General features: G+C 58.4%; 1 protein-coding gene across 2 annotated transcripts; it reads right to left on the minus strand.

The window, feature by feature from the left end:
- Window positions 1-385: 385 nt before the first annotated feature.
- Window positions 386-7,205, minus strand: DOHH (deoxyhypusine hydroxylase). 2 transcript variants are annotated; one of them, XM_079115756.1, is made up of 5 exons: window positions 7,023-7,205; window positions 3,699-4,018; window positions 2,899-2,975; window positions 1,224-1,464; window positions 386-1,032 (listed from the first exon to the last, which is right to left on the minus strand). In XM_079115756.1, the coding sequence occupies exons 1-5, from the start codon at window positions 7,148-7,150 to the stop codon at window positions 716-718; spliced, it is 1,083 nt and encodes a 360-aa protein (XP_078971882.1). In that variant the 5' UTR covers window positions 7,151-7,205; the 3' UTR covers window positions 386-715. The 2 variants fall into 2 exon arrangements, with proteins under 2 accessions (XP_078971882.1, XP_078971883.1); XM_079115757.1 differs by lacking the exon at window positions 7,023-7,205 and adding an exon at window positions 6,767-6,916.
- Window positions 7,206-11,135: the final 3,930 nt, after the last annotated feature.

An 11,135-nucleotide genomic window follows, 5' to 3' on the forward strand; every position in this document is an offset into this window, starting at 1 on the left:
ACTGCGCTGTCGCATGCCCTCGGCTGGCAGTAGCACGGGGCAGGGTCTGCAGGACGGAGGCCAGGGCTTGGGACACTGTCCCCGAGGAGGTGCCACTTGCGTTGCGTTTTTCTGGCAGCCGTTTGGTTTGTGGCTTTGGGGACACAGAGAGGCAGACCTGTCCTGGGCTGGATGGGCTGCCCCGCAGAGGACCCGGGAGCAGGCTGGGCGCCAGCAGGCTCTGAACCACCCCTGGACCGCTTCTGGGCCTGGCAGGAGTTGGCCGTGAGGACAGGCCAGGCTGCAGGCTCTTCCCTGGGGCCCCTGGAGGGAGCAGATGGTCCCAAGGAATGGACAGCACGATGCTCCCAGCAGCCCACCCAACACACTAGAGGGAGCTACTGTCGGGCAAAATCATTTAATCTTTCCGCAGCAGCACAGCACCTGGAACCTGCGCCCTGGCCCGGCCCACCCGGGCCACCTCCCGCACCACGTGGCCGAGATCAGGGCCCTGGACCCCACTGCCCACTGCTAGTGAAGCTGGAGCCACCCGTGATCCCTCCCCAGCCCCGTCCCAAACCCCTTCCCGGACCCCCACAGCACAGCCTGCGCCGGGGCTGGGGTACCCCAGACCCCCGAGGGAGGGACCGCGGGAGGGGGAGGAAACCAGACCCGCCCACAAACGGGAAGCCGCTAGTCTGGGGCAAAGGGGCGGCGGGGGCGGGCCCTCCAGGCGTCAGGGCGGCGGGCGCAGCCGCTCCAGGCCGTCCGCGTACTGGAAGGCCGGTCCGCGCTCGTGCTCGTACAGGTCCAGGGCCACCTCGCAGCTCTCCCGCACCACGCGCTCGGGGTCGGCCGCGTGCGCCCGCAGCGCAGCCAGGCAGGCGGGCCGGGCGATGGCGCCCAGGGCCTCGGCGCACTCGTGCCGCACCATGGGGCTCTCGGCCGCGCAGGCCAGGGCGGCCGCCAGCTGGGGCACGGCCGCTTCGTGCTGCAGCTGGCCCAGCACGTAGCCCACCTCGTGGCGGAAGAGGGCGCTGCCGCAGTGCAGGCCTGCAGGGGGGCGGGCGGTCAGGGCGGCACCCGGGGCGGGGGGACCGGCCACCGCAGGAGCGCGCCCAGCCCTTGCTCTGCTCTGGACGCCCCGCCCGGCCTGCACCCTGGGATCCCCCAGCCTCAGCTCCAAGGAGCCGGGATGACAGGCGTAACCCGGGGAGCTGCCCAACCCCAGGGGCCCTCCTCACCCTCGGCCAGCGCCAGCGCAGCCTCCTCGCCACCGGCATTGCGCAGGGCGAACATGGCACGGTAGCGGTCGAACAGCGGTAGGGTCTCATCCAGCAGAGCCCTCCGCAGCTGCCCCACGTCGCGCTCCTCGGCAGGCGGGGCTGGGTCCACGGAGAGGTAGGGCCCCGCCACTGCAGGCTGCCCACTGTGCTGCTGCAGCCACTCCAGCCGCTGCACGGCCAGCTGGCACGTCTCGGCCACCTGCAGGGGGAGGGGCACACAGATGCCTCCCGTCCTGGGCCTGAGGCTAGGGACATGCAGAGACCATGACACCCTATCCCTGCCCTCCTGGGCTTGCCAGCAGGGACGGATGTGTTAGGGCAACGAAGTGACTGGACAGAGGGATGGGGAAGATCTCCTCCATGAGATGACCTCAGGGCAGAGGCCTGAAGCAGGTGAGAGTGTGAGTCAGGGAGAGGAGACCTGGCAACAGTCATTGCAAAGGCCCTGTGGCAGGGCCTGTGGGGAGGGCGAGGTAGAGGGCAGAGCCGGTGTGCAGGGCCTGCGGGCTGCACTGACCCAGGTTCTGCCTAGAGGCGACCAGGCGGGAGTGCTCTAAGCGCGGAACATCCCACACTTCTGTCGCATGTGGACCCTCCCCGGCTGCTAAGAGAGGGGCGTGGGAAGCAGGTTGGAAGGGCAGGTCCAGGAGAACTCAGAGCTGAGTGCTCACAGGCGGCAGCAGGATGGTTCCTGATGGGCAAAATGTGGAGGCCGCCCGTGTTCATCCAGGATGAACTGATGCAAACAGGTCCGGCCAGCACAGTGGCCACCCCATAATCCCTGCAGCTCAGGAGGATCGCCAAGTTCAAGGCCAACCTCAGCAACTTAGTGAGGCTCTAAGCAACATAGGCAGACGGTCTCAAAATAGAAAAGTAATAAAAAAAGGCTGGGGATGTGATTCAGGAGTAGAGCACCCCTGGGTTCAATCCCCAGTACCAAAAAAATAAGGAAAACCTAAAAAAAAGCAGGTCGTCCACCCACTGGGCGGAGCGAGGCGACAGCGGCAGTGTGGACGAACCTGAGGACTGAGGTGTGTGACCCAGTGACAGACACAGGCCCAGGGAGGAGGGGAAAGGACTGCTCACGCCTCTGCACAAACAGCGTCCACTCAGGAGCACGCTTTCGAGGGACGAAGCGCAAGCTGTGAACAAGCTCAGTAAACCGCTACCTCAAAAATGAGAAGTGCTGGGCACGGTGGCCACGCCTGTCAACCCAGTGTTCGGGAGGCTGAGGCAGGAGGATGGAGAGTTCGAAGCCAGCCTCAGCAATTTAGTGAGGTGCTAAGCGACTCAGAGAGACGTCCTCTCTAAATAAAATATAAAAAGAGCTGGGGACGTGGCTCAGTGGTCGCGTGCCCCTGGGTTCAATCCCTGGTATCACCCCCCAAAAAACAGAAGAGATGTGGAAAAGGGCGTGAGACCCTCAAGGTCCAGTGGGCCAGGCAGGGTGGCAGAGGAGAGAGCAGGGGGTCTTGGGCTGGCTGGACATGGGGGAGGATCCAGGAGGGCTGCAGAGTGGGGTGGTTGTGTGGTCTCAGGCCTGGCTGCTGCCCTCCCCGCAGCATCCTTGGACAGCAGGTGCCTGGAGGCCAGAGCTGGGGAAGCACTGGGCACGGCTTCTCAGGGGCCTTACCTCGACCACAGGGTCAGTGGAGTACTGCTTCAGGAGTTCCAGGACTTCGGGGCTCCCAATGGCCCCCAGAGCCTCCCCTGAGAAGCAGCAGACTCATGTTAGCTGGTTGGCAAAGGCCACGCTGTCTCCCGGGCACGTCGACAGCCACAGCAGCTCCGCCGTGAGGTGGTCCCAGGGTGGCCAGGACAGCCAGTGTGGTCAGCCCTCCCGCAGAGCCTGCTCCTACAGAGATCCAGCAGACCCCAGCCCAGTCGCTGCCCTAGGTGGAGAGACTGTCATCACACCTGGACACCAGACACACGGGACAGGACCGCGTGGGGCAGGGAGACCTCCCTGGAGCCTGTGGGACTGCAAAGGCCAAGGCCCTGCGGTGGGGGCCCGGTAGTGGGGCTGCAGCAGGGGCGCAGGTGGCAGAAGGCAGGCGCGCTCGGCAGGCAGCTTTCCCTGGGTTCCCAGGGGAGGCTGGAGATGCGTCCTGCGGTGGAAGGCTGCTGCACTGTCAGGGCAGCAATCTGTGCCCTGCCCCACTACTGCATGGCAAAGCTGTTTTTTAGGGCCCGCGAGGTTCCTGAGGCTGGACTTGAACTTGCTGTCTCCTGCCTCAGCCTGCCGACTGTGGGGACGACAGGCCTGCACCTTGGCGCCTGGGGGAATAGGTCTCCTGGACCCAGAGGGCAGGGGAGGGCTCCTCCGTCCCTGCAGGGGTCAGTCCCACATGCAGAGCTGAGCACACTGGCCCTGGCCTGCCAGGCCTTGTGAGCTGAGCCAGCAAGGTGGCCGGAGGGGCACCTGGCTCTCACCTGCCTCGTGCCGCACCATGGGCTCCTGGCGGGCGTCACGCAGCACGTCCCGGAGCACAGGGATGGCGCGGGGGTCCCGCATCTGGCCCAGGCAGTAGGCCAGCTCGTGCTTGAGCAGGGCGGAATCGTCAGCAAAGGCCTGGCTGATCCAGGCGATGGCCCCCGGGCCCCCCAGTCCCCGGAGCGTGAAGAGTGCCCGGAAGCGGGCCTGCAGGGGCTGCCTGGGGTCCACCAGCGTCTGCCCGATGGCCTCCACCTCTTGCTCTGTCACCATGATGCTTGCCTGCTGACGGGACCTGGAAGCCCAGGGAAGCCAGAACCTAGAGCAGGAACAGGGGCACAGGTCAGAGGCGCCCCGCCGCTCGATCCTCAGGACCTTGCAGGAGCTCTTTGGGGGACACTAGAGATGTCGAACCAGGAACACACTGCCACTGAACCACAGCCTCAGCTCTTTTCACTCTTTTACTCTGAGACAGTCTCTAAGTTGCCCAGGCTGGACTTGAACTTGTGATCCTCCTGCTTCAGTCTCCTGAGTGGCTGGGGAGCTTCTTAGCTGCTGACCAGCCAAGGTTCTTGATTGAGAGCCCAGCTCTGACCTGCCTACTTGCTATGCTACTTCCAGAAATTACTTTCCCTCTCTGGGCCGCCTCTCCCTTATAAGTCAGGACCCCCATGGATCTGTTCTCCACTCGGCAGCCCCAGGGCCGGTGGTGGCTGGTCCTCAGGATGGCCCCCATGGTCCCCAGTTCCTGGTAGTCATGCTCTGACCCGACAGTCCCTCTCCTCTGAACGGGACCAGCTGGAGCACCAAGGGCACAGCAGCTGCAAGGGCAGTCTGCGGCCACGCTGTGAAGTACGGGGCTGGGTCAGGGACTGTGGCCAGGAGCCAAGTCTCCAGCAGCAGCAGCCACATGAGGGTGGACGGGAGCGGCGGATGAGACCACCCGGGCCCAGTCCCAGTGCTTGAGGGCATCCCGAGGCTGCTGGCTCCCGGAACCGGAGCTCATCCTCACTCTCCTGCACCTCAGCGTCGCTCCTCAGTGAAGCCTTCCTCGATCAGCCTACAATGCTGTCCTTCTGCCTCTGCCCTGCCCCTTTTTCCTTCAAACGTTGTACTGGATGTTGGCTTGTGGTCAGCCTTATCCCTCACCAGAACTCTGAAGACAGGGACTGAGACTTTCTTGGTCACCAGGGTATTACCAGCACTTAGCACCAGGGTGTGCACAGTAGGTCCTCGATGAAAACAAGCATAGTGGCTGACATTCACACAGCCTTTACCATGTGCCAGGCTCTCTGATAAGCCCTTCATGTTCATTGATCCTCACCAGGGCCCCATGGGGTGGGTACTAGACTTATTTCCATCTTGCAGGTGAGGAAACAGCCTTATTTGCCGGGGGACAGGATGCAGAGCTGGATTTTTTGTTGTAGTAGCTGTTGTCCGGTACTGGGGATTGGACCCAGGTACTCTACATTGAGCTACATCCCCAATCCCTTTTTCTTTTGAGACAAGAGCTCACTCGCTTGCCCAGGCTGGCCTGGAACTTGCCATCCTCCTACCTCACCTCCCAAGCAGCTGGGATGATGGCATGCACCACGTACCCAGGCAGTATGGTCCAGAGTTGGTCTCTAAATCACAAGTGCTCTAGTGCATGGGCAAATTAAGATGAAATGACACTACTTTTGATTGTGGCAGTCACAACTGTAACCCCAGTTATCCAGGAGGCTGAGGCAGGACACAAGTTCAAGGTCCAGCTGAACAACTTAGCAAGACCCTGTCTCAAGATAGAAAGTTAACGGAGCAGGTGACGCAGCTCAATGGTAGAGCAACCCGGGTTCTATCTTCAAAACCTTCAAAACTCACAAAAACGAACAAAACAAAAGGTAAAAAAGGATGAAGCGACAGTTGGGAGGGTGGACTCCTCTGCCCTCCAAACCAGTGGAAAACCTGGCAGGTGCTTCACAGGCACAGCAAGCAGGCCATGGCATGCCTGCAGCCCTCTGTGGTTTCCAGTGGCGTCAGCAGGGCTGCCTGGGCATAATGAGGGAGGCACAGCTACCTAGGACAGGTGCCATCAAAGGATGATCACACCTTGAGGAAGAGGCATCAGAGACCACAAAAGGCAGGAGCAGGAGCTAGCAAGACACTAGGGGCTTTGAAGACCTGACTCCTCGTTCTATCTACACGGATGAGCAGCATCTGCCCAAAAGCAGAAACTCAGGGCTTCTGAATTCCAGTCTGCAGGGCCTCCCTGGAGACTCCTCAGAAAGGCTTCTTTTGCTTCCCAGGAAGTTTAAGTTGCGACTACAGAAGAAAGTGAGGGAAGGAGAGGGGAGGTCGTGCAGCTCCAGTCACACACCCAAGGGCTTAGTGTCTCCACCTGAAACAGCTCACAAGTCTTGATTTCCTTCGAACCTCTGCTCAGACGTTACCCTCTGGCGGAGGCCTTCTCTGACCACCCTGTTTAAAAAGGCAAACCCGCCACTACTTAGCCCTTGATAAGTTACAGGGAGTTAATGAATCCTTCCCAGGGAGCCCAGGTCCCACCTCTGTGCTCAGGGCAAGGGAAGTCCTGATATTCATACCTTAGGATTATTTTTCCTGGATGTGGGGGTGAGGGGATTGGTCCCTAATCCAGGCAAAATCTAAGAATCCGCTTGCCCCCACCAAGGTCTTAGACACAGACAAGATATATTAATGAAAGGATGCAGGAATCACACCCTACAACAGAAAGAGCGGGGACAAGACATCCCACCCCCGAAAGGGTTCGCCGCGTCCCGGGATTCCTGAAGGGCGGCTCGGAGGATCCCCAGCGAGGACCGGCCTCCGCAGGGACGACGTCTCGAGAGCTTCCCAGTGGGTGCTCCGGGACGGAAGCCGCCCAGGGTCCCCCAAGCCGGAGAAAAGGGTTGCTGCAGGGGCCCCCGGATTTACGGGATCCCCAAGACCAGGGGGACCAGCTCGCTGGACTCGGGACCCCAGGGCGAGACCCCTCCAGCCACCCTGCTCACGAACCCCAGAGGCCCCTCGGGGCGCCCCCCGGGCCCACGCGCCAGACCAGGCCCCGCACCGTGCTCCGCCGCCGCCACCCGGACGAGCTCCGAGACGCCACACCCGAAGGGACCTCCCACGGCGGCTTCAACAGCCGCGACGCTCACAGCGCACCCTGGGCGCCGCCATCTTCCCGCCCACGTGACCAGCCGGACGGTGCCAACGCCGCCGCGGAGGGACCGGCCAACGGCTGCCGCTGCGCAAGCAGCGGAAGCCCCAGCCAGCACCGGTGACAAAATGGAAACCCGCACCGCAGCAACAGATCAGGGACATACCTCAGGGGAAGGGACGGGCAACTTCCGCCCTCACTCTGGAAGAGTCCCTCCGGCATCCCCCCACGACGCGAGTGGAAATGGTTCGCGCCGATTCCGCGCGGCGCGGAGGCCGGCTGGCGAAGGAGCATGCGCAGCGTCTCGGGGGCGTGGCCAGACCCGGGGGCGTGACCAATGATCCGAGGCTGGAGCCCCCGGAGGGAAGGGAGAGATAAAAAAGAGGACGTGATCCGTCGTTCATTCATTCGGTGGTTTAATAACTAGTGCGCGGGCGCCGTGGACCAGCCTGCCGCCTTCGCCGTTCGAAAGCGCACACCGCTGTCGTCTGAGGGAGACGGGACACAAGGCGGAGGTGCAAAACGAGGTGGTGAAAGATCTGCAGCCCCCGGGGTGCAGCTGGAGGCAGGGCGGCCAGGGTCCGTGCGCGGGCGTTCCAGGGCTGCCCTGAAAGGCAGAGTCAGATAAAATAAAAGGCTGAGAGGCTGGAGGCAGTCCCGGCAGCGGGACCCAGACCCTATAAGATCAGCCACCGCCGGGGCGTCCGGCGCAGGCGCCCGACTTAGGTGTAAACGGTTCCTTTGCTGGAGGCAAACGAGAAAGCAGGGAGACCGAAGTACTCACCTTCTGGATTGATTTGGAAGTTGGAACACAAGTGAATGGATCTGGAATTTGAGAAAGAGAATCCTGCAAAGGCTGGGGTTCAGCTCCGTGGTGGAGCGCTTGCCTGGCATGTGCAGGGCCCTGGGTTCACGTCCACCCCCAGCGCCTCAGTGTGTGCGCGCGCGCGCGGGGGAGTCCTGCCAATGACGAGGACAGGGCTTTTTTCTTTTTGCTTGTTTATTGAAAGTCATGAAATTAGAAAAGTATTTTCAAAGATGCCTTTATATGTAATGGACAGGGTATTTGACATGAGTGACTGGAAGGATGGAGCAGCATTAAACCAACCTCTGCACCCTCCCTTTGAAACAATCAGAATCTGATCTCTTCGATCATTTTTTCACCTTTTTATTTTTATTTTTACAGTTCTGGAGATGCAACCCAGGGCCTCACACATGTTAAGCAAGTGCTGTACCATTGAACCACACCCCTCCTCGCTAAATTGCTCAGACTGGGGTCGAATTTGGAAATCTTCTGGCCCTGACTCCCTAGTTCCTGGGACTACAAGCTTGTACCACTGCACCTGGCCCAGCAAATGCTTTTTAAGAAGCCAGACGGCAAAGATTTCAAACACAATCTTTCTTTTTTAAAATGTGGGCAGGAGCCAGACATGGTAGGGAATGCCTGTAATCCTAGCGACTCAGGAGGCTGAGGTAGGAGGATGGGAAGTTGGAGGCCAGTCTCAATAACTTAGTGAGACCCTAAATAACTTTGCAAGATCCTGCAAAATAAAAAATAAAACTTTAGAAATAAAAGGGCTGGGGATGTGGCTCAGTGGTTAAGCACCCAAGGTTCAATACCCAGTACCACAAAATAATAATAACAACAATAAAAATGTGGGCAGGGAGCCAAGTATGTTGGCACACACCTGTAATTCCCAGCTACTTGGAGAGGGAGAGAGAGGCAAGAGGATGGCAAGCTGTTGGTCAGCCAGGCAACTGAGCAAGACCCTGTCTCAAAAATAAAAGGGGGGCTCCGTGGTAGAGGGCCTGCCTACCATGTGTAAGGCCCTGGGTTCGATCCTTAGCACCACATAAAAATGAAAGGATAATCACAATAAAAATAAAATAAAAAGGGCCAGGCTGGGGGTGTAAACTGAATGATAGAGCACTTGTCTATCATATGAAAGGCCCTAGGTTCGATCCCCAGTATTGCAAGTTAAAATATATAGGGAGGGCAGGGCCAGGGTCTGGGGATATTGCCCAGTGGTAGAGCGCTTGCCTGACACGCAAGAAACCCATATATACATGTAGGCATAAACACATATATGTGCATCTGCGTATTCTAATGAGTAAACAAACACACGGGCAATCCGTGAGACCATAGCACAGGGCAAAGCAGAGCGTGCAGTCAGGAGACAGGCCAACTGCCGTTTTAAGACGTCAGTTCATGATCAGTAGAAATCCCTGTGTACCAGGCACAGTCCGTGGACACAAGCTGCAGAAGGATCCAGTTTCTGGCCTCCTGAAAGCGATATTCCAGCATTCTCAGGGGCGTGCTGCTTCCCTGTGTCAAAGCAGACTCCAGATAACCACCTGGGGCCACACCTCAGATGCACTATGGCTCAGGATGATGTTTACAGAGTGCTTCCAGAAGGCCAAGGGCTGTGCTGACAGTGGGCTGTGGGCTGCGTGCCAGGTGTGAGGGCCCCAGGATGCTCTGCAGGAGCAGATAGACCAGGGGCACAGGAAACAGTTATCAGAAGCCACACCCCAAAACAAGGCTTGTGTAAGTCTGAGACCTTGGCGTCTGGACCCTGCAGACAGGCCTGTGTGTAACTGATACCAAAGAAGCCCAGGCACCTGTGTCTCCTGTCTGCTTCCACGTCACTCTTAGGTGGGAGGGGCAGAGGCCAGGCCTTGTACCACCAGGGAAGGCTGTTGAACCAGCAGGAAAGTTGACTTACTCAAAACCTGCTTTGAAGGAAGATAGAGGAGACTTATTTTTGCCTCAAATCACCAGTTTCCAAAAACTCCAGGGACAGGGAATCCTTTGTAAGAGAAGAGGATCAGAACAGATTCGGCTAGCCAGAGAGCCCGTTAGTCCTGGCTTCTTGGTAGTCTGAACGTTTTCATTCTCAGTAAGAGGTGGTTTAGAAGTTAAAAAAATCTTGGAGCTTTAATTTCCAAAGGGGCTGTTTCAGATGCTACAGAAAAACAAGTTATCAGGAAGTCACCATTAATGGGCATCTGCTTCACCACGGCTAATTCAGCAGGGTCCTGGCAGCCACAAGTCCCTGAGAGGGGTTGGCAGGGCCAGCCTCGCTCCTGGCACTGGGGGTGGGGGTGGGGGTCCTTGTCCTTCCGCTCCTTCCAGCTTCTGGTGGTAGCTGGCAACCCTTGGGGGTCCTCAGCTTGTGGCTGCACACCTGCAACCTCTGCACATGGCCGATTTCTTTAAATAGGTGCTGGAGTGTTGATACCCTGGCATGGCAGCAAGCCCTCACTACTAGGAACACCTTTCTTGAGCCTGGTACTGGGTCTGAAGAAAGAGAAATCAGGTCTGGTCAGAAGGGAAAGATGGTCACTAACAAGCTGCTCTGCGCAACATCCCCCCCCCCCTTTTTGGTGCTGGGGATGGAACCCAGGTCCTTTTGAGATAGGATAGAATAAATGAGAAGGAAAAAACAGGTGGAGGCTGGGGTCATAGCTCAGTGGTGGAGCACTTGCCTGGCATGTGTGAGGCACTGTGTTCGATGCTCAGCACCACATACAGATAAATTAATTAAATAAGGGTCCATCAACAACTAGGGAAAAAAAAAAAAAAAAAAAAAACAGGCAGAGACCTGAAGGCAGGACCAGGAATAGGGCTGTCAGTCAGAACGTGCCTTTCCAGGCCTGTCACCCGGATTCCTGGGAAATCCGTCACTCTTACCTGCGCACTGCTGATCAGCCCCAGCAAGCAGAAGAGGCAGAGAGGATGTTTTAATAAATCTATAATTTAGGTGACTTTCCAGTACTATCTATGGATCAGATAACAGAGACCACATCAGCCTCAGGGTCCTCAGAATGACACTTTCCTGTCCCCACCCCTCCCCAAGTGTCCTTTGGAGAAGAGCCGGGGACCTCAAAGCTAGTATCTCCCCCTGGAGATGGCTACATTCTCCCTGGAGGGTGTGTCTGCTTCTGACAAGCCTCCCCATTCCTGTGAACTGGCATGTGCTGAAATTCTTTTCTGTCACATGAGGCAGGGACCCCGTTGAGCCTGAATCCAGTTCCCTGCTCTCTCCAGGAACTCCACCCTCCTCCTAGGACACCTCTTCTCTGGTGACACTTGTGCTCACTTAAGTGCAGGCTGTACAGTTAAGCCACACCCCAGCCCCCAGCCCACCTGTTCCGATCCTCGGTGCCTGGCACTATTCCAGACCATCCCAGAACTGTCCGTGATGGAAGATATATTCTACATCTTCACCAGCCAGCATGGTGGCCCCTAACTAGCTGGTGCCACTCTGGAACTGAA

Source organism: Sciurus vulgaris, assembly GCF_902686455.1.
Source record: "Sciurus vulgaris genome assembly, chromosome: 16".
NCBI lineage: Eukaryota > Metazoa > Chordata > Mammalia > Rodentia > Sciuridae > Sciurus > Sciurus vulgaris.